Source organism: Octopus sinensis, linkage group LG7 (genome assembly GCF_006345805.1).
Source record: "Octopus sinensis linkage group LG7, ASM634580v1, whole genome shotgun sequence".
In the NCBI taxonomy this organism is placed as follows: Eukaryota; Metazoa; Mollusca; class Cephalopoda; order Octopoda; family Octopodidae; genus Octopus; species Octopus sinensis.
The window spans coordinates 67,094,339-67,118,483 of NC_043003.1; the positions used below are offsets into that span (position 1 = coordinate 67,094,339).

The window sequence follows — 24,145 nt, forward strand, 5'->3', positions numbered from 1 at the left end:
CAGTACTTTTCTTTTTGAGGCGGTACATATTTTATCAGTTTCTTTACCGAAACGCTAAGTTACAGGGACGCAAACACGCCAACACCAAATGTTAAGCAGTGGGGGAGGGCAAACACAAAGAGACACACATTGATATATATATATATAATATATATATATATATATATATACTATACATACATACACACACACACACACACACACACACACACACACACACATACACACACACACACACACACACACACAGACATCTTTCACTTTACTTCCCTAAGGATTTGGTCGGTAGACACTCGTTCAAAGTGCAATTCTATGTGACTGAACTGGAAACCATGTGATTGGGATGCAAACGTCTTAGCCACGCCGGCACCTATAAATTGTATAGATTTACAGATTATTTGAAACTCTTCTCTAAAAGATGAAGCGTACATCGTTTCTGCTCTCAAAGTACTGTGGAAAAATGAACGAGTTTTTGTACTTCCTAATTATATCTTATTCAACAGCTCACATATGTACAATACTCAGTCCATTGCTATTTCAATAATTAAAAGAATAATGTAATTTTAGGAAGCTAAATGATACCAGGCATTTTTTTTTCTTGAGCTGTCTGTTTTCCATTATGTATGACATCTTTCAGCTGCCAGAAATTACCATAACTTTTTAATTATTGAAATAGTAATAATAATGGACTAAAAGTTTTCACAATTGTGAGCTGTTGAAATAATCTTTCTAAAAGGAGTGGATGTTCGAACATCAGTTTTAATTTGATCAAATTAAGGGTGTCATTGTTTGAGATTTATTAAATTTAAGTCATTTCAACTTTCAAGAACTTTGCGAAGGCCTCCTTTAGAACAAAAGATGACAGTTAATGACAACTATACGACTTCTTGTGTAGTGTCTAATATCTCTGTAACAACGTAAATAACGTCCACACATTTCCTCATAGATTTTCAATTCTCTGAACAATTCCACAAAATTCTAATAGTTTTCTATTTGTTAATTGTCATATTTTGTTTATTATTATATTAAAAAAGAATGAATCTTTAACCACCGAGCATACGATCATTGGCTAACTTCCAGTAAAAAGTGAAAACGATGGTGAAATTGGCGAAAGAAGTTCAATAAATTTAGCGAACGGTATTTACAGAACCGAGATCCGCCTTGCAGTGTGGCTTATTTTTTGTAAACCCTTTCTAGTGTTTGTCTATATCCTTTTAGGGCATCATCAGGTTTTACTTATGTTGATTTCAAATTTCGACATATAGCTAGCAATTTCGAGGCGGGACTTAGTCAATTTTGTTGACCCCTGTGTTCAACTGGTACTTATTTTATCGACACGGAAAGGATGAAGAGCAAACTCGACCTACAATTCCGGTGAGGAAGTAAGTCGATTACATTGACCCCAGTAGACAACTGGTAAAAGGCAAAATTGACTTCGACGGAGTTTTAACTCTGAACGTAAGGACGGACGAAATGCAGCTAAGCATTCTGCTCGACGTGCTAACGACTCTGCCAGCGCGGCGCCTTCAGGAATTAACTATAATGCCTGTATTGATATTACTCAAATTAGAATATTACTTGTAAATTTTAATCTTCAGTACGTAAAAGCAAATAACAAAGACCAACGCCCCCCACCAAAAAAAAAAAACAAAAAACAAACAAACACGCAAGTAATATATAAACATATCATGCTAAAACCTGAAGGAGCCATCATCGAAGAAAGCCGAAGATTTTGACAAGAGTTAGGTAAATAGATGAGTTAGGCAAGCAGAATTCCGCACAGTCTCAATAGCAATAGATGTAGAAGAATTTGGAAGAGGTGTATAAATACTGCGTGAATTACTAGGAAGAAAAATATCTCATATCAAGAAATGGAGCACCTGAACAACTCTTGAAGGAAATTACAATACCAAAAGTAATAAATAGAAAAAGAAAGATAAAAGAAAGTTAATTCTAAATCAGGAAAAGAACAGGAAATCAGGAAGTGGTATGTTTGAAAACATCTGGTTGAGATCTTTTTCGGGTAATTCTAGTTAACAATGCCTAAATGATTTAAAAGTGGGAAGCCATGTTATAAACAAAGATGACAGAAAACGTTAACCCTAGTATTTACAACCACATAAACTCTCTGCTTACATATTACTATGCACCTAACTTCAGCTATTTCGCAGAACCTAAATGCTGATCGGGTAAAGAAAACCCACATTAGCCGACAAAAACTGGATTGTCTAAACCCTGTTCTGTTTGCAAAGAGCGATTAATGACCAAAGAAATTTTAACCAAAACTTGACGTAGAAAGCGAAAAACTTTGAGGATACCTTGACTTAATTGCCAATGTTATTTCGATAGAGTTTGTTGTCTAAAGTTGCTTGAAACAGTTGCAACGAACGCAGGAGAACCATTGGAGAGCAAACATATCAAGCGCTCTTTATATGCAACAGATTCGTTATTAGGTTAAATTAGCCCTCTGCATATCATATTTAATGTAAACAGAACACAGGAATCAAGTCATACAAACCGAAGTATTCTTCCGGAGATAATATCTCTTATGGACGACCAATTATAAGTAATACAAAGCATATCACATCAATAACATACGAAAATCCTCCAGCAGCGGTGGTGGGAATGCCAGGTCCACATTTCAGCCTTTTGAGGCATCGTCAGCAGAGAGCACCAGGTAGTAATCGAAATTTCAAGAATAAATCCGTTATTACCAATATCGGTAAACGATGATTGAATAACTTAAGGATAATACAGTTCTATATTTAAGAGATGAGGAATTATGTACATTATGTACATTATTTACTTTATTTATATTTGACGGATAATTGTCCTCATCTTGTTTGTTGATAACACAACATTTCGGTTGATATACCCTCCAGCTTTCATCAGGTGTCTTGGGGAAATTTCGAACCTGGGTTCTCATTCCTAAGGTATTTTTCGATGTTGTTATTACTACTACTACTACTACTACTACTACTACTACTACAACCACCACCACCACTACTACTACTACTACTACTACTACTACTACTACTACTACTACTACTACTACTACTACTACTACTACTACCATCATCATCATCATTATTATTATTATTATTATCATTATTATTATTATTGTTGTTGTTGTTGCTGCTGTTGTTGTTGTTCAGGTTACTGCTTGGAATCGAACTCAGAATCTTGGGGTTAGTAGCCCGCGTTCTTAACCACTGCGCCATATGCCCGTGGGCATAATGTAAATAACTCAAGGCTGTTGCAAATAAAAATGCTGTAGTTAATTTGGCATCAAGTGTGAGACAAATATTGCTAAAATGCCAAGTATGTCATGCGTCAGAGGCAAACAGAAACAGACAAAAGAGAGAATGATTAAAATGAGATGTATCCCAATAGCGGGAGGAATCTTATAAAGAAACTCTTTCTTTCCGTTCCACTTGTGCTTTGCGTCGAACTCCGATATTAATGCTATAGGAGGTTCATGTAAAATCTGAGGAATATGTAAACTGCAGATTAAAAGCAACTGAATATATTGTTAAATAGAGTATATAGGGTACACGGATTCAACAATGAAATAGACATAAAATTTGGGTTGGAATAATGTGCAAGATCTACTTTCAAGAGAAAATTAATAACAGTTGTTAATACCCCGTTAGATATGGAAACAGCTGAAGAGTATTCGACAAAGCATAGACATAAAAGCAATTAGAAATTTATGTACAGAAGCAGGAGAAAAGATAAAATGGTAAGAAAAATTTAGCGATATTAATGACACATTACTTAAAACGAAGGCAATAAACACTTATATTCCAGCTGTTCTTGTAATAAGTTAATAATATCGTTATAATATACTGAACTAGAAGGGAAGTTAAATGAATACGACTAGACAGGAAGGCAAGACAAATGACTGCATTTAGACAACGACATACCCAAACCGTTGACTGATAAAAGGAAAGTTATAAAATTCGCTGCGTAGTATGCAGAAAATGAAACTAGAACTATATATCAGAATTTCGGAAAACCAACAAACATAAAGAAAAGTTTTTGAGATAATAAAGAACATTCTAAGACAGAATATTTTAGAACGATGGTTACGCAACACAGCTTTTAACTTTTCTCTTTTATTCGTTTCAGTTATTAGTCTGTGGCCAAGCTGGGGCACTCTTTGAAAAATGTTTAGTCGAAAGAATGAACTGCAGTTCATTTTCCTTTTTTTAAAACATGGTATTTATTCTATTAATTGCTTTTGCCAAGCCGCTACGTTACGGGCATTGTTATCAAGTGGTGCTGGAGGACATACGCACAAACACACACACACACATATATATGCATATCGGGCTTCTTTCAGTTTTCGTTTACCAAATCCACTGACAAGACTTTGGTCGGCCCGAGGCTATAGTTGAAGACATTTGCCCAAGCTGCCATTCAGTGGGACTGAACGCGTAATTATGTGGTTTGCAAGAAAATTCTTACCACATAGCCACAAACGTCTATAAAAATAAATCCAATGAAAAACAGGTCTTGAAAATACATTTTTGTCAAATAAACTGCATGCTCAATATGTTACAAGACAGGGTAAAAAGGTGGATTCTAAAAGTAGAATTGGTTTTGATGTAAGGCACAACGAGAAGACCAATAAAGACCAATTCTTTTATTCTTTTATTCTTTTACTTGTGACAGTCATTTGACTGCAGCCATGCTGGAGCACCGACGTAAAGGGTTTTACTCGGAGAAATCGACTCCAGGGATGTATTCTTTTGTAAGCCTATCTGTCATTTACGAACCTCTAAGTTACAGGACATAAACACACCAACATCGATTGTCAAGCGACGGCGAGAGGACATACATAGACACAAAGACACACACACACACACATAAATACACACGTGCGCGCGCACACACGCACATACACGCACATATATACGACGGGTTTCTTTCAGTTTCTGTCTACCAAATATACTCACAAGGGTCTGGTTGGCCGGAGGCTATAGCAAAAGACACTTGCCGAAGGTGCCACACAGTGGTACTGAACCCGGAACAATATGGTTGGGAAGCAAGCTTCTTATCACAGAGCCACACTTGCACCAACGGAGATTATCCAATCACCAATGGAGATTTTATTTTTATCGTGGCACATAATATTTAAATAAATTAAATTATTGTTCCTCTTACGACGAAATGCTCAGTGAACTTTAACCTTATTCGTCTCGCACATTTTTCTATCAAAAGGAAATGAATTTTGAAGAACAAGAGCACTCAGAGAGCGCAAACGTCCGTCAAGGCAACACCAACATCCTCTCAACGATTAGCCGGAGAGGATTTTTAGAATGAAAATATCTGAAATAAACTTGACTGCTCTCACAAACGAGAATACTAAGAATGAACTCAAAAATTTAGCGTAAAAACTGGAAAAATAATCCAGAATCCTTGCTCGGTACCGGATCGACCCAAAAATCTAATTAGTTTGCGCCAGTCACGAAGCCAAACAACTCTGAAAGTTTCACCCGATTCCATCCAGCGGTTCTTGAGATATCTTGTCCACGGAAAAACAAACAAACACGATGGTAAACAATACCTCCGCCTTAGCGAAGGCAGAGTTAATAATCCGAATAATACAATCCAGCATATTTACATGAATTCTATATTTTACATAGGTTCCAAATTTTAGAAGAAGGCCACGAAGATGCGGGGGTGTGGGTAAGTCGATTACAACGACCTCAGTATTCAGCTGGTACTTACTTTATCGACTCCGGAAGGATGAAAGGCAATGTCAACTTTCGGTAAAGACGGACGAAATGCTACATTGCATTTTGTCCGGCATGCTAATGAATCTTGAAGCTTACTGCCTTAATTCTGTTTTTAATACTGATTGAAATTATGAAAGTTACTTCGAAAAAAAAAAGGGACAAGGATTGTATATTGATGCCGTTGTATAGAATTAAAAGTAAGAAATTATTCAGGTCCAGAAAGAAGCGATGCAATAGCAAGTATTACGGAAATTCTATCATGCTTTTATAGAAAACGTACATTTTGTTAGGCCAACATACCAAGTTCTATTTACAAACTCGTACACACACATTTTCAGGAGCGGGGAGTGAGTGAGTGAGTAAGAAAGAGAGAGACAGACAGACAGACAGAGACAAACAGACAGACAAACAGGCAAAAGGAGAGTGAGTGGCTAGTTCTTTTTGAAAGCTTTGCAAAAGCATCAGCTGCAACGAAGTCGATTATATTTTCTCGTGTCACAAATAAGAGAAATGTTTAGAATATGAAACTGAAAATTTAAGTTGAAAATCTAACAACAATAACCACAGCAGCAACAACAACAACTGCAAAAACAACAACTACTATTACTGCTATTAGTCCCACAACTTCTTTTATATGTATATACAAATATATGCATATTTACGGATGTGAATATGTATGTATATACGTATGTATGCATAATAAATATAGTAACAAATAGGCGTAATAAAAATCAACTCAGACATAGAAACCATAAAGCTAACACCTAGATGATGTTTTCTCTGAATTTCAGCAATTTCAAATATGGAAATCGACTAAAAATATTCCTCAACTATCGAAGAACTCCGACAGAGAGCTGGGGAAATATCCATAAGCATCAATGTGTATTTGTTAATCACCAATAGCTATGGCAGATATAACATTAAAATGTTCAACTTGTTCTACCTTAGAAAACATTTTGAAGCTCATACATAAATATAAATATAACAAAGAAATTCGTTCTTGTTACGTCTCTATCACTCTTAATCCAGTATAGTTTTCACTAATCATATACATAAGTGTTTCACTAAAACTTACAATGTGTCAATCTGTATATGAAACTATTTGTTTACATACGCGTGTTGAAACACGCGTATGTACACATAAGCAAATAGTATCTGTTTCTATATGAAGATATCTTTTCACCACACATTTATGGTTTTTCGTTATTCAATATAAAGCAAAAACAAAAACATTAACCATAGACACACATACACATCAAGTAGACTCATACGTAAATGCATAAATTAAAACGTTCACGCCTGTGATTCCTCATATACATGTATATACATCAAAGGCTCTACATGTTTTAACCAAGCGTTTCTAGATATGATAATCATCGATGTTTGGAAATCGAAAATACTAACTTAATAGTTTCCTAGTAACTATCAAAGAAAATACTAAAACTTCAGACTTGGCTACGTATCAAAAATGCTCTTTCGGTAGCTTGTTTTTGAAATGATCACACATGCTCTGTGATTATTAAATTATTTAAAAAATTCATTAATATTTTTGCAAGCCAACTTCACAGCAAAGTAAGGAAAAATATGTCGCTAATGTTATTTTCTCATATCTCACGTAAATATAATACGCCATATCTAAGGAATTTGGTAGCATCTCTCCTAAAAAGAAAAAAAAAAAAGGCGCCGCAACCGATTTATAATTTAATTAATAATTCCTCCTAACTCCAAGCCACATTACAAAGTTTTTTTCCTTCGTAATATATTTTATATCTAATGGTTTTTTTGAAAATGAGTAATTCAAGATCAAACATTCTACGTATACTTATAAAATACTTTCCAGACACTTTTTTCTTTAAATTTCATATAAATCTGTTTTCATTCTTTTCTTTCCTAGGATCACCAGCGTTTAAGTAATGTTGCCCTTGCGAGTCGTAATATATTTCTTGAATTTCAAAAACTTTTTGCTTGCTATAAAACCACGTATTCGACTAGCAAGTGTATCAACACATACTGTCTCCACCTTGGTGAAGGCGTGGCTGTGTGATAAAGAGCTTGCATCCCAACCACATTATTTCGAGTTCAATCCCACTGCGCAGCACCTTTGTCAAGTGTTATTTACTGTTAATGCAGGAGCCAGTCCTGATTTGATTAGACTCGAAGCTCCAAAATTCTAGCAGGGCACAATATGTGTACAAATGGTCCTAATACCATGAAACGTGATTCTTAAGTAGGCTTAGGTATGAATTAATTGATTATGAGATAATCAACTTGCGTAAATAACTAATTTGATTAGAAAAGAATCAAGCATCAAGGCTTTGGTCGATCCGAGGCTACAGATGTAGACAGCTGCCCAAGTTGCCGCGCAGTGGGAATGAACCCGGAACCATGTAGTAGGGACACATACTCCTTACCACACAGTGCTTATCGTAAATGATATCGTACACCTGCGCCTATCGTAAATGATACTGACTTTTCGAATTTCGAAGCAAAGACATAAGCTGTTATAACTATACATATGTTGACGGTGAATAGAATTCTTTATACGAAATCGATGTACTATTTTTTAAATCATCACGCAAATCAACACTTTGCCATTTAGTACAATAATCCGCCAATCACTCGATGTGATGAGATACTGCGATTGTCATTCACTAAGAAGTGCGGGTTGATTGGTAGAAACTCAGTAATTTTTATCTTCAATATTTCATCGATATTATACTTTTGAAAATCCAAAAGCATTTTTGCTACATGGTGTAAATGAGTTTTAAGGAATGAAACCTAATTAACAGTCATTACTGCCTGAAATTATTCAGATCGAATTGTTGCAACGACTATTCGCTGTTATGACGGTCTCAGTAATATTACCTGATGGACTCGTAAGAAATCTTCAATACCTGCGTTTCGAATTGTAGACCTTTATGAAATTTATATCACATTCCGTTCTACAAATAAGAGTGATAAAAGTGAAACTCAAGGTCTTGATTTGTTATTTAAAAGAAATTTTCTGTTATGTTATTGATTTTGCTCCATTGGTATTTTTTTTAGAAATATAGCACTCGAACACACAGGCGTCGTGACAAGCAAACGGCATTTTAAAGTACGTAACATCGATCGTTGTTGAATGATATGAAAGTTATTAAATGATGAGGATTTTAAAATTAGAAAATATGAACTCAATAACAGGGCTGTGAAAATGAAAACAAAATTTGTTCTTACATTGCTTAAGGTGTGAGAAGGGTAAAATTTGGAATGAAAACGTTGGCGTTTAAAATGACCGATGTACACTGCTAAATGAATAATAGAGATTGATTTATTTGGGTTTCGTCATATACTGAAACCTCATTAGAATAAAAAGAACATTTGTACTTACAATAATCGATGTAGGACATAAATATTTCCATGATATTTTCCAGTAGAGGTTTGGTGCTTTACCAAGCATCATCTTGATATCATCAGAAAAATTTTCAAAACCTATTAGGTTTCATGATTTCATGAAAAAGCACAAAAAAGAAAAAAAAAAAAAAGAAAGAAAGAAAGAAAGAAAAATTATTATTGGAAACATTGAAAGAAAATCAATATGCAATTAATTGTTAATATATTCTATATTCCGTTCTAGTAAATATTTGGCTTCGATGTTGATTTTAAATCGTGAGTTAGAAAAATATATTGTGCTTTGTTAGCGTTGTGTTGTCCATTTATTAAAAGTATCGTTTATTGCTTCCACTGTGTATGTAAATACATTGGCATGTATATACATGCCTGCGATTCTATGGTTATAGATATGTATGTATGAATGCAGGCGTGTATGTATGTAAGCATATATGTATGTATATATGTATGCATATATAAATTCATGTTCAAGTGTATGCATACGCAAACACACACACGCGCATATATATATATATATATATATATATATATATATATAGAGAGAGAGAGAGAGAGAGAGAGAGAGAGAAAGAGAGAAAGAGAGACAGAGGGATACATTGATAGAGATAGATAGATTGATAGCTAGATAGATAGGTAGATAAACAAATCCGTATATGCATCATGGTCACTATATATATATCTATGTGTGTGTGTGTGTGTGTGTCTGTATATATATATATATATATATATATATATATATATATATATATAAATATGTATATGTATGTGTATATATATATATATGTATGTATATATATATATATATATATATATATATATATATATACACACACACACATGGGGTTCGAAAAGTCTCTCAGCAGTAAGTATTTTATTGCAAAATAAATATTTACAAGATGGTAAAAGACTGCAAAAGAATATATTAGACTTTATACGATTTAAAAAAAAGAAAAAAAAAGAGATGCTGAAAGTGTCGTCCTTCATTCTAAATACATAAGTTGACTCTTCTACACGTTTTCAAATACATGTAGAAGAGTCTGACTTCTGGAAAATTAGGATGAAGAATAATCACTGCGGAGAGACTTTTCGAACACACTGTATGTATGTGTATACACACACACACACACACACACACACTTATATATATATATATATATATATATATACAAGCAAAACGCCCCCCGTCCAATAGACGCTGCTGAATCATATCTGCTGAATAAAAAGCAATCAGTGTTTTCTTTTCATTAAAAATAATTAAGCATGCCTTTCTTTCAATAAAATTTTGGGTTTTGTTAAACGAAGTTAAGGCAAAAAAAAATCCTTGAGAAACCAAATAGTCTTTCCTTCCTTCATGCCAACTTTGAAGAGAATATCACTTTTGCATCTTTCCTTTTGCATTTTGTGGCATTATTTCAAGCCAGCCGGCTTTTCTTTTCCGCAAACTGCACGTGTGTTTTTCTCGTGTACGCGTAGTATCGATTGCAACAGCTGATGTACTTGCGCGTACAAATGCACGTTCCCGTGGCTTTATCGAACGCATTCTCACCTGGAATCGATTTTTGTAATTTTTTCAAGACTTATACACGTCCTTATACCGTTGGTATCTACATAACAAATTTGAGCGCAATCGGATGTGTGTGTGTGTGTGTGTGTAAATCAAAACTAAAAGTAAACCAGAAAAAACAACAGAAGTCATTTAGACGTATACGTTAAGTATATTAGGTCTATGTCCAGTGAGAGTTTTAGACGAAAATATAGGAGTGGAAATGACATTTCGAGCATGGCTCATCGTCGTTGGAACGAGAAAAAAGTCCAGAGAGGAAGGAAAGGACGAAGGAGTAGATGGCCTGGAGAGAAATACGTGCATCTTTCACATTCACTTGAGCTGTTGACGACTATGGAAGAAATCGAGGGAAAAAAAACTAGACTTTATGCAAGGTTAACTTAAAGTTAGATTTGTCTCGGGTGTGAGATAGAGTATGAAGTATGTGAGGAAGTGAGTGGTGATATTAGATGTGCCTGGTGTTGTATTGTACCTAGAAAGAAATTTACCCCCTTTATAATGAATCGTCACAGATTACACTTTCCACCTTAATTTTGTCAGCATTTATCAAAGTGAGAAAATGGATAACCAAAAGTTGTATTTTTAACACTATTCAGTCCCTGCAAGGCAGCCATGTTGTGATATAGTCTTAGAGAGTTTAGTCAAACAAAGTTCCCTCCTATGCTTTCCTTTAGGTTGGTAATTATTCAATCGGTTTCTAAAGGCAGAGTCTCTAAGCTATTTACACGTAAACAAACAAGCAGCGGTTTTCAAGTGATGGTTTCAGCGAAGACAGACACAAACACATATACACATATAATTGAAAATAGTTTGATTCAGCCTCAGCCTGGCAAAGTCTGCACCTTCTGCTACAGTTGAAGTAAGGTTTACAACTGTCCAGCCCTCTCCACTTGATGTAATTTGTGGTGCTTTACTTCAACAACGATACATGCCTGTCCAGATTTGTGGTATTACGTCTATCCTGGACATGAAAGACATATGTTTGTTAAATCTGATTCTAAAAAGACCTTCTGTCACGCCCATATACTTCTGCATATTTGACTATTTACTAGAGTCCTTTGTCATTACCCCTGCCTCACATACAATAGTCTCTGTGTTGCAGTGACCATTAAGGAGACATGTGATATTACATCAGCATGAGCATCCTACTTCTGTCTACGGTTGGGCTACCTTTGAGTAGTTTTTATGCAAGGAGCACAGCTAAAAGAAACTCTTATAGTGTATTTGTTAAATATTTTATAGAATCTATTCATGAGAGGAAGTATTTATTCACTTAAATGAGAAAGATCTTACCTACTCAAGTTGTTATACTTAGTGAGGAAGGGAAATATGAAACAATACTATTCAGCATTTTAACCTGTGGGATTATTTTCAAGCATGTAACTAATCTAATCTCTAAAACTGCTGGCAACCAGGGCCTCATTGTAGTACAGGGCAGCGATGTTGAAAATTTCTTTATTTGAAGACAGAGGGGAGAGTCTTTTGCCGGTCCCCTTCACTAGGTTGCTAAACACTATTGCTGGATGTCAGGAAGATGTGTTGATGAATGTCAACGATCCAACGGGCTTCCTCTACGTTTTCCTTCACCAAATTCACTTACAAATCATTGGTTGGTCCGTATCGATAGAAGACACTTGCCAAGATACTCCGTAGAGGAACTGAACCCGATATCAGGTGGTTGTAAAGCGATTCTCTTTAACCATTCAGCCATTCCAGCGCCTGGATACAATAACAAGAAAATATATACAAAATGGTGTAAGGGAACTGAAGCTAAACTAATTTCGTTTCTGTCATTCAGTGCTTAATAGTTTTGACATATCCGTGGAGACGAAATATATTTTAGACAAGCGATTTTAACAGCATAACACTTAATGCACAAAGGGAAATGCAATACTTTTGAAATAGATTATTGCATATCTGATTGCGCCTTTTCCATTAGCTCATTTCAATATTGATGTGGAAATATAGTTTCTTGTAGGATAAGTGCTTTGATGTAAAAAATATTCATGATTGAATATATTTAGAGATAGAACAAGGTAGAAACGCTGCGTGAGAGAAAGGGAGGATAACATATATATACATACATACATACATATATATATATATATATAATATATATATATATATTATATATATATATATATAGTGATAGATAAGGATAGAGAGAGAAAAGAGTTAAAAAGGGCTATAATTAGTTTTAAATGTGAAGTGTCAGAAAAGAGATTTAAAACAAAATAATTTAATGATTAACTATATTTAAACTCATACTCAAATGTTACATTCTTTTTAAAGCTCGTATATATATTATGTTTTATTCTTTTACTTGTTTTAGTCATTTGACAGCGCTCATGCTGGAGCACCGCCTTTTAGTCGAGCAAATTGACCGCAGGACTTACACTTTGTAAGTCTAGTACGTAATCTAACGTTCTCATTTTGCCGAATCGCTAAGTTATGGGTGCTACAACACACCACCATCGGTTATAAAGCGATGTTGGGGAGGGGGAACAAACACAAACGCACAAACATATACACACACCTAAATATATACATACATACATATATACATACATACATTTATATATATATACATACAACAGGCTTCTTTCAGTTTCCGTCTACCAAATTCACTCACAAGTCTTTGGTCGGCCCAATGGTATAGAAGAAGATACATATCAAAGCTACCATGCAGTGGGACTGAACCCGGAACCTCGTGGTTGGTAAGCAAGGTACTTACCACACAGCCACCCCTGTGCATACACACACACATACACGAGCACACACACACACGCTCTCTCTCACACACACACGTATATATATGTAAATTACAAAAATTGTTCAAGAACGCAAAACATCCAAGCAGCGAGGTGAAACAAAAAAGGGACAACAAAACATCAAGACAGGCGACTCAAGGAAAATGAGGAGGAAAAAACCCCCCAGAGAAATATTACACAAATACAAATAACAGAACATAACAACAGGTGTTTTTCGACTAAGGACGAATTGAATTAAGCTGGCGTGTGTGGAAGTAAAGCCTTACGGCAGGGACATAAGATTTAACAAGTACACGAAGGAATATAGATGTTACACGGACATTAGTCCAACAAAGAAAGAAAGGTCAGATCTGGCCGAACACCGGTCACGGAGGACAGAAGAGAGAGAGGTAGAGGCAGAGGGATAGAAGAATTAAGGAGTGGGGAAAGAAAAATGAAAGAGACAGAGTGAAGTGAAAGCGAGCATGAAGAGAAGGCCAGGAAAGTGAGAGGCGGGGAACGAAAGAACGAAGTGTGGAATGAACGAAGTGTGAAAGGGCTGAAAGAAAGAAGGAAAGATGAAAGAATACAAAGAACAATAGTGTCGTATAATATGTTGATATATATATATATACTTACATAAAGTGTATGTGCCGCTATATTTTTTATATGTAAAAAATAGAAAAAATGGGACAAGAACGCACAACATCTAGACAGCCAGGTGAAACAAAAGAGGAACAACAAAACATCCAGACAAATGATACAAAGAAACCAAGGACGGATCATTCTGAGTCCCCCATTCTCAGTCGAGTTCCGGACCATCCTCGCAACCCTTGCTGGTTATATTCGAGATTGCTCCAATCTGGTCAGCCCCAAGGAAAAATAAGCTAAGAGCATTACATTCTTGGAAGAATGCAGCGAATATATATATATATATATATATATATATATATATATATATATATATATATATATATATATATATATATATATTATATATATATATATATATATATATATATATATATATATAAACAGTGAAGGCGCATGGCTCAGTTGTTAGAGTGATGAGCTTACGACCATGAAGTTGTGAGTTCGATTTCCGGAACGGGCTGCGTGTTGTGCTCTTGAGCAAGACACTTTATTTCACGTCGTGCCAGTCCACTCAGCTGTAGAAATGAGTTGAGACATCACTGGTGCCAAGCTGTATCGGCTTTTATCTTTATCCTGGATAACATCGGCGTCGTGGAGAGGGGAGGCTGGTATGCATGGGCAACTGCTGATCTTCAATAAATGACTTTGCCGGGACTTGTGCCTCGGAGAGTAACTTTGTAAGTGCAATCCCATGGTCATTCATGACAGAAAGGGGTCTCTTTACCCTTTATATACAGAAATACATACATATATGTATACACACAGACACATATATATATAGAAAGAGAGAGAGAGAGAGCGTTGGTTTTCTTCAAAGAAATGAGAGAGGAGTGTTTAATGCATGTAACGCATATAGAGTACTAGCAGTACAACCCGGCTTTGCCCGGGATTAAATTAGGATTATTAAGCTAATCAAGTTCCTTATTTCAAACCAAACTAAGTAACATCGACTTCAAACCAGGACTCTACGCAAATGCTTGCAACAGAATGTTTACACTACAATAGTTGTCCACAATGACGGCACAAAATCTATAATGCTAAGACGAGTGCCAGGTAAAATATAAGCCTTAATAAGATAAATGTTCCACTGAACGCTGCAAAAGTTTTGTTTTAGCAAACGTCACTGACAATACTTTAGGAGACTTTGGTTTTGACAACATTTTTCAAATATGTAGCACATTTGAATCTAAGAGAATAACCACAAAAATATGAAGTAAAGTTTTTAACCACATAGATATTCTTTGCTATAGAAATTATTAAATATAATGTCTGATTCGCAATGGACTGTGAATCTCTCGCCTCGTACTGACTTTACAACTAATTCGGATTCATCTACGTGTTTACTGCCATATTTTTTATTAGAGGTTTTACAGTCGGTAGTTTTAATTATCAGATAGACAAATAAAACATTACATGTGAGACCAGGTGGAGAGCTCGGACATCGGTAATATAGCTCAGTTCTGAGTTCAAATCCTGTCAAAGTCAATTTTGTCTTTCATTGCTTCGTGGTCGACACAATTACACTGGGGTCGATGTAATTGATCTCTCCCATGAAATTTAATAGCCCTGAATCCTGAAATGAACCGGCGTCCTGTTGAGGGCAATATTGTGATCTCCGCCACTCATAAGCTGAAACTTAGAGCAAGTCTTATGTGCCCTACGGCTCAAGAAAGCAATGTCTGTGAGATGCTATCAGCTTCAGATGTCCTGTTATAACGCCAAATAGGAAGAAAATTTTTATATGGTTTGATTTGTGTTTCTGCGGTTGTTACCATGCTGGATTGAAAATATAATATCGAACTCATTGCATTACACAGTCGGCAACTCTAGTGTAATATTTTAACCGTCTCTACAATCTTGATATTTTCACATAACACATAATTACAGATATATGATACCAACTGCAACGAGATGTTTATTTGTGTTTCAACGAATATTTGATTAATTTCTAGCTTGTTCCCATAGTAATCACCAATCTGTTAAATTATTTGGAAGACATTGTACAGTGATAAAGAAAAATAAATAACAGGATAGCGTAAAACTATATTTAGTTTCGACTTTCGAATAATTTATCCCTTCAGGTTAGGTAAAAAATGTTAAGATTTACATAATGGAACTGATGTAATCAAATACACCCATCTATTAAGAAAATGTCATTGCACCAAGTAGAAGAAAATCTTTGTTCAAATCAAATTGCTACAACCAATATGTTAAAAAATGGTATATAATACGTTAAATATCCCTCACAAAAAAAGAGAGAGAAATAAATTTAAGAATATATATTATTTCTCGTCTTTTCATTTCATTTTACTCTGAAATAGTTATTTTTTCCTGAAACTTGCAAATGCCATAAATAATAGACTTTCGAAAATCACGTTGGTTTTCTGAAGCGTTTGGTTTCTATTTTGATATTTTTTTGACAGGTAAATTGATATATAAAATCTTAGGCTGCAACGTAAATTCACCGATTTTCGAAATTTATAGTCAGTTTCAGTTACTTTTGTCGTAAATCTTAAATACCACTAGAAATGATGCGAACTTCTACGTGGCCGCTCAAATTACACGAAGTGGCAGTGAAATATCTCCTCAAAGTAAAACTGTACTGCCTTAAAACAAAGAGCACATTGAGTAATCTTGGGTAACATATCTACGGAAAGGATGAATGGTCATGTCTGAAACGCTCTGATCAGAACGGAATTCGGGGTAAACAATAAAAACAGTAAGTACCAAATTAAGATTACTGTCGTATAGGAACTGAACTTGATCATAGTTAAATATTCTCGATAGAGGACATTATTCTAGGTAAACAGTCTAAATGGTGAAGTAGTTCTTGCTTTTGCTGGCGGTGGTAGTCGTACTCAACACGAAGACGGTCATCATTGAGTGGACTTATGATAAAAACATCGCCTTCATATCGTGTTATTCTTTCAATTATTTACATTATTTACATTTGACGGATATTTGTTCTCATATTGTTTTTTGTTAACACAGCGTTTCGGCTGATATACCCTCCAGCCTTCATCAGGTGTCTTGGAAAAATTTCGAACCTGGTATCGAAAAATACCTTAGGAATGAGAACCAAGGTTCGAAATTTCCCCAAGACACCTGATGAAGGCCGAAACGTTGTGTTAACAACAAACAAGATGAGGACAAATATCCGTCAAATATAAATAATGTAAATAGTGTACATAATTCCTTATCTCTTAAATATAGAACTGTATTATTCTTTCAAATTTAACATACACTGGACTATTATAATATGGCAGAGTGCGGCTTTTGGTGGGAGTTTGCGCGAGATCATTTAGGGGCTCAGATTTCTCCTTACCTTGTCAAAATGGCTTTCCTGTAAGGATGGATTATTTTCTTAACCAGGAACAAGAAAGTTAAACCTATAATATATGTAAACATATAAACCAGGAGCTAGTACACGTGAACCTCATCGGTGTGACGATTTCAACTCCCTGATAATTACATCTAATAACGTCGCATAGTAGCTTCTCGAATCACCGGCGAAGGTATTATTTCATCTATTTTTAAAAATCTTTTATTCTTTTACATGTTTCAGTCCTTTCACTGCGGTCATGCTGAAGCACCGCCTTTTGTCGAACAAATCGACCCCAGGACTTATTCTTCGTGAGCCTAGTACTTATTCTATCGGGCCCCTCTTTTTCCCCCCTCTTTTGCCGAACCGCTAAGTTATGTGGGCATATACACACCAACATCGGTTGTCTAGCGACGGTGGGGGTACAAACACAGCCACACATACAAACACATACACAACCACACACACACAAACACACACACACACACACACACACACCCACACACACCCACACACACACACACACACATATATATATGTATATATATATATACGACGGACTTCTTTCAGTTTCCGTCTACCAAATCCACTCACAGGGCTTTTGGTCGTCCCGAGGCTATAGTAGAAGATACTTGCCCAAAGTGCCACGCAGTGGGACTGAACCCGTAATCATGTGTTTGGAAAGCAAGCTTCTTACCACACAACCACTCCTGCGCCTAGTTTGCGAATCGCAAATCCTTTTAGTGATGTCATATATTTTCTGCAACTGAATAATGCAGTTATATATAGAGAAAGTAAAAATTTTGTATTTTATTTATTTTATATCGCAGTTGATGGAACAAAAACCTCATTGGTTGCATGTTTCCCACGGGAAATTCATCGTTTTATTGCGTTTCCGATGACAACATTAAGAAAACAATAAAATTTCACTCGATTCAGAACAAAAATATTCAAGAGATTTCTTTGGTTAAGAATCGGTTATTCACCTGCCCTGAGATCCTTCATGGATATACACACATGCATATACAAATCGTCTTAAGAATTGAATAGAAAGATATCTCTGATGGATGTTATTTTACTCACCGTATATATAGCTTATTGCGAGGCACTCTAACATTGTAACCAGGAGCAATGGAAAACCACTGATGCTGAAGTCTATCAGGTTTAAAAGAAACATTCCACCCTGAAATATGAATCATTGAGTACATTGTTAGAGTGGGGTCGTTACAATTATTATAATTACCATTATCACCATCATCATCATATTCATCCTCATCATCATTATCATCACTTCCACCATCACCACCTCGCCTGCCACTGCCGAAGCAGTATCATCCACCATATCATCCTCATGCTCCCCATGCTCTTCCTTTTAATCAATGACTATTAGATAACATTCGAAACATAAAGGATTGCCAGACTGAGGATTATCAGAGTAAACCCCTTATACGTTTTTGGCCTTGTGCTTTTGTAAGAAACAAAGTATCTACGAAACAAAATACCAAAACTTATGACGAAAGGTAAATGCGAATATTAAATATTATTTGTTTTCTTGCTGTTGTCTTCTTCTTCCAATCAGGACCCACGCTATTAGCCACAAAGAATAATTCCTAATTCGAGCCTACTCTAAGCTACTAAGAATGCATGCGGCGACTTGAAGACCCACCCATCACACGCGATACACTGGCGGTTGCACGGGCGCGAAAGCTACCTTGTTATCCTCATTCTGTAAACTGTGGCTTTTAACGGGTGGAGAGCTGAACCATCCTGGGGTACAGAGAATTCGCTGTCTAGACTAGGATCTGAAAATTTTAACACACCAAAGTGGGTTACACCATTGTTCATCTGCTTTGTAGCAGAAGTAGGAAGAAAGAGTGAGAGAAAGCTGTGGTGAAAGAGTACAGCGGAACATTGTAGAGCTTAGGTGTTTTTGCTCAATAAACACTCACAATGCCCGGTCTGGGAATCGAAACTGCGTTCATACGACCGCGTGTCCGCTATCCTAATCACTGGCCATTGCGCCTCCACTCTTGCTGTTGTTGCTTAGTCTCTGATCATTCTTCGCAATCAGATCTATAATATAGGCACACCAACCGTAAATATCTTGTTAGTCATCTTATTTTTTTACTCTATACTTACACAACTACATATTGCAATATGGCCACTAACATGCATGTGCAGTCGAGAATTTCGCCCTGTAAAAAAAGTGCTTTCAGATTCTATCCCACTTCACTGCAACATAGATAAACATTTTCCACTAACATCTCGGTTTAACCAATATCATGTCAGTGGAAAGGCGTCGAGCTGACAGAAACGTTAGCACGTCGGGCGAAATGCTTAGCGATATTTCGTCTGTCTTTACGTTGTGAGTTCAAATTCCGCCCAGGTTGACTTTGCCTTTCATCCTTTCGGGATCGATAAATTAAGTACCAGTTGCGTACTGGGATCAATCTAATCGACTGGCCCCTTCCCCCGAAAGATTCGGGCTATGTGCCAAGAGTAGAAAAGAATACCATATCATTGGAATTTGCTTTGGGCACTGGAAATACTATGGAATCCCATCATATATTATTCTTCATAAGGAAAGCTAGAGTACTAGGCTAGACTAGTTTCGTCTCAAAAAACAAAAGCCTTGTCAGTAGTGACTACTCTATCGCCGAATGGTTGGGCTAAATATCAACTGTCAGTATATATATATATATATATATATATATATATATATATATATATATATATATATTTGCCACATAAATTTATGGTTGATTTAGCGAAATGCTAATGTGAAAATTATTAAATAACGAAGGTAGCTTTACGCAATATAAAACAGAACTGAAAAATTCAGTTGTCACAAATTGTGTCCGGGATTGTTGGCGATCGTTACGCAAGAACAATATCAACATGCTGTTTGAACACGTGAACCTAAAAATAAAGAAAATAACTAGAGTCGCTTTTATAGAATTTATACTATGTAAGCTGAGATAGTACATAAAGTTCTATCGTTTATAAGCCATCTTGGAATACTCTCAAAACACTCACTCTGTTTCTAGCATCTGATGTGATGGAAATGTCCTATGCAACCACGAAACTTTGCGTCATGTAGAGCTGAGTTAAGCTGTTATTAAAAAGATGTCACCAGTAGCAAATGTATTGAGTGCCAATCTCTTTTGCTCACTCGTATTATATTAATCCGCCCGCATGTGTATGTGTTTTTTGTACGAATGTACATATGCTTACCAGTGACTGAAGTTACATCTATTTATTTATGTATATGTAACGCAACAATTCAATAAATAGAGAGCTCTAAAATAAGTGAAAATCTGAATGAAATACTCTGGGTCGAGTGGATATGATTGATTAAAGCCAGCGAACACAGCGCCACAGAATGACCGCAATCAAACGACTGAAACTAGGAAAATAATAAAACAATATACTTACATTACACAGCATTGGTAAACCAAGGAGGAAGGAGATGGCTATGATCAATGCACGAACACAAATAGTTCTTGGAATGGTATTAATATATGTACGTAGTTCATCCAATATAGAACTCATCACGCATTCTACAATAGAAAACTGAAAACAAATAACAAAACAAACATTATCATTGAAATAAAACGAAACAAAGAGAATAACAATTGTATTCATATCATCTAACCAGTTCTTTAAATAAACTAAGAGCAGTTCTGGCGAAGAGAGACTGAGTAGTTTTAGATTTGTGGGTGAGTTATATTAGCTAGCGTCAATGTAAGAATGTTCAAGTATTGATTAGATTTAAGCTAGGAATAATGCATATTGAATTGGCAACCACATCAGATCGTTGTATAATTATATTGTGCATCAGTAATTGCGGGTATATACGTTCAATTCACGCTGGGTGTCGGCTCTGGATTTGATTGTTTTCTCAGAAAAAGGGAAGTGGATTGATAAATAAAATACTGGGTCGTTTCTTCTATCTCTTTCTCTCTCTCTCTCTCTCCTCATTTCTCCCCCACCATCTAGTAATACTGGCATTTCTAGGGATAACCCCTCTGATCCACAAGGACCTTGAGTAATTTAATGTCAACATATTGTGTACTCTATAAAGAGACTAGCCTTCAAACCCTCGGGCTGATATATTCGTTGCTACCGATTGCTTTGGAAAAATCCCACCGGCTCAACATGTTTCTTCTATTTCTCTCGTTGTCCTTTTCAGTGCTGTCCTCCTAGGGAATTTATAACCTTTTTCTTCCTTTCTTTCTTTCTTTCTTTCTTTCCTTCTTTCTTTCTTTCTTTCTTTCTTTCCTTCTTTCTTTCTTTCTTTCTTTCTTTCCTTCTTTCTTTCTTTCTTTCTTTCTTTCCTTCTTTCTTTCTTTCTTCTTTCTTTCTTTCCTTCTTTCTTTCTTTCTTTCTTATTTACGTTCTCCGAATTATCTAACTTGCATTGCATGATGTTCTTTCGTCATGGACTATTCACAGCGTCCTTTGTTTCCCATGTTGAAGAGCTGAACGAGAAAACTATTATGTAATTGCAACCATCCAGGGGCAGAGAGATGCGCAGTATAGCACAAAATGGAAATGAAGAATATTTAAACAACCCTTAAGGCATTAAAGAAGTTTAGTCCATGGAATCGATTTTAGTAGGTCTAGTACTTATAGATGTCAATAAGACAGCGCTTAGGTGTAGTAGTGGACTTTCCATCAAATAGCACTCTACTATCTTAAGACAAACGAACTCTATTATATTAAACCTGAAATATATACGAAATGGACATAGATTTACTGATTTTGGTCATGGTCCTCGGTGAATTGGATTTTTTGTCGTTGGGAAATAAAACCAAATCGTGATATTTAGCGCTTCTCAAAGAAAAAGTGAGAGAATTTAGGGCTAAACAACATTAACGGTATAGGTTTTAGTTTAAAAAAATATATTTAGGTCCCATACACTTTTAAATTACTGAGGTGTGCTGAATACTTGATGTCTATGTAATTGATATAAAATCAGTAAACGTATGGCGCAGGCCTTTTCTTATGATTAAAGAGAAAGAAATGGATGTTATGCTAATTCTGGATGTTCCAAGGCAAAGTAAAATATCTTTCCCAAGACTGAAGTATATTCGCTGTTATGGATTACTTGAAGGTTGTCTATACTAGGAAGCTGTTCGCAAAATATTTAAATGATTTCATAACAACCCAGACATTGAACCGTAGTTCGAAAGCTGCAGATTATCTGGCAGAGCTGAAAAGTTAATTGTTAATGATTTGTCCTTTATCTTTTAGTGGTCAATAAATTATGAGTAAATAACATTCTAGTATTCGATCGATTTTTGTTACTAAAAAGATTAAAGGAAAATAAAAATGATTTTGCACTAAATTATTTGTTTTCAGTTAAAGACGTTTTATAGAAAACAATGATTATTCAACGAATTAAGTGCCTAAAAATATTTTGGTTCACTCCTCTGCGATATGTTGGAAACACTGCTGTATTTCATTTGGGTTTTAATTCTGCCAAGTCCCACATGTTTATATTGTATGTACCGAGATCGTGTCAGTCAAGTATACACGTCTAACAAAAATGAGTGGTCTTCTTTCAGTATGAGAAAGTTTTATCTCTTTAAATTTTGCAGATTACCAAGGACATTCATTTGAAGGGGTTGCTATTAGATTCAGGTTTTATAAGTAGAATTACTTCTGTCTACTGATATTTAATCACTCGTCAAGTATTGTTGGATATGCTCCGTCATCATCATCATCATTATAGTCGTCGTCGTCGTCGTCGTCATCATCATCATCATCATCATCTTCACCATAGTCGTCGTTGTCATCATTATGATGATGATGATGATCATCATCATCATCATTACCATCATTATCATCATCAACAACAGCGACTTCACCAACTTCATCATCATCATCATCCAAATTATTTCTCTTCTTATCATTTTTACCTCAATAACCAATCACCACCACCACGTACGCAGTCTACACACAGTCATAATCATCATCATCGTCATCATCATCACCACCATCTTGAAAATGGATAAATTGGAAAATATGACATTTTCTATTCTTGAAGTAAGCATAGTATGATCACAGGTTAAATGATTTTCATCAGAGGTCACCTTGTCACCTTCACGCAAGTGACCCAGTCAGGGTTAATGAAGCAACAGCTTTCGTCCAGTTAGCACAACCTCTGGTAATACTGGCATTTCTCTGATCCACAATGACCTTGAGGAAAACTTTGGTGCCACTCAGCAAACCTTCTTACTAAGCCCTCTGTAATGCCAACATGTTGCATGCTCTGTATAGAGACTGGCCTTCAAACCCTCTGCATCGCGCCACGATGGGCTGACGTATTCGTTGCTATCCATTGCTTTGGAAAAATCCCACCAGCTCAACATATTTCTTCTGTTTCTCTCGTTCTCCTTTTCAGTGCTGTCCTCCCAGGGAATGGAGAGTTGGAAAAGAATCACCGGCGCGGATGCTTCTGATATCAATAAAATATCCAGTTTTATGATGTTGAGGCAACCGTCTCTGGGAACTTCGGCTGCCTCCCCAAGTCGATAAACGTTTAGGAGCTAAAATAAAATAATTTTATCGATAGATAAATAATTCAATCATTTGAGTTTGTGTTTGTCTCCCACCACACACCTGGCAGCCAGCTTTGGTGAGTTTACGTCTCTGTAACATAGAGGCTCGGCAAATAATAATGATGATGATGATAATAATCAGTACGAGGTTTCAA

The 24,145-nt window shown here is 35.8% G+C and overlaps 1 protein-coding gene across 1 annotated transcript in view; it reads right to left on the minus strand.

Moving 5' to 3' along the window:
* The window catches only part of LOC115214430 (sodium- and chloride-dependent glycine transporter 1-like), a 346,642-nt gene that overhangs the window by 24,936 nt on the left and 297,561 nt on the right, over positions 1-24,145 (minus strand). Inside the window, exons 8-10 of the mRNA XM_036504407.1 lie at positions 20,860-20,997; positions 18,508-18,607; positions 9,115-9,215 (exon numbers count right to left, since the gene is read on the minus strand). Coding sequence (XP_036360300.1) covers positions 9,115-9,215; positions 18,508-18,607; positions 20,860-20,997 — 339 coding nt within the window. The remainder of the gene's footprint in view (positions 1-9,114; positions 9,216-18,507; positions 18,608-20,859; positions 20,998-24,145) is intronic.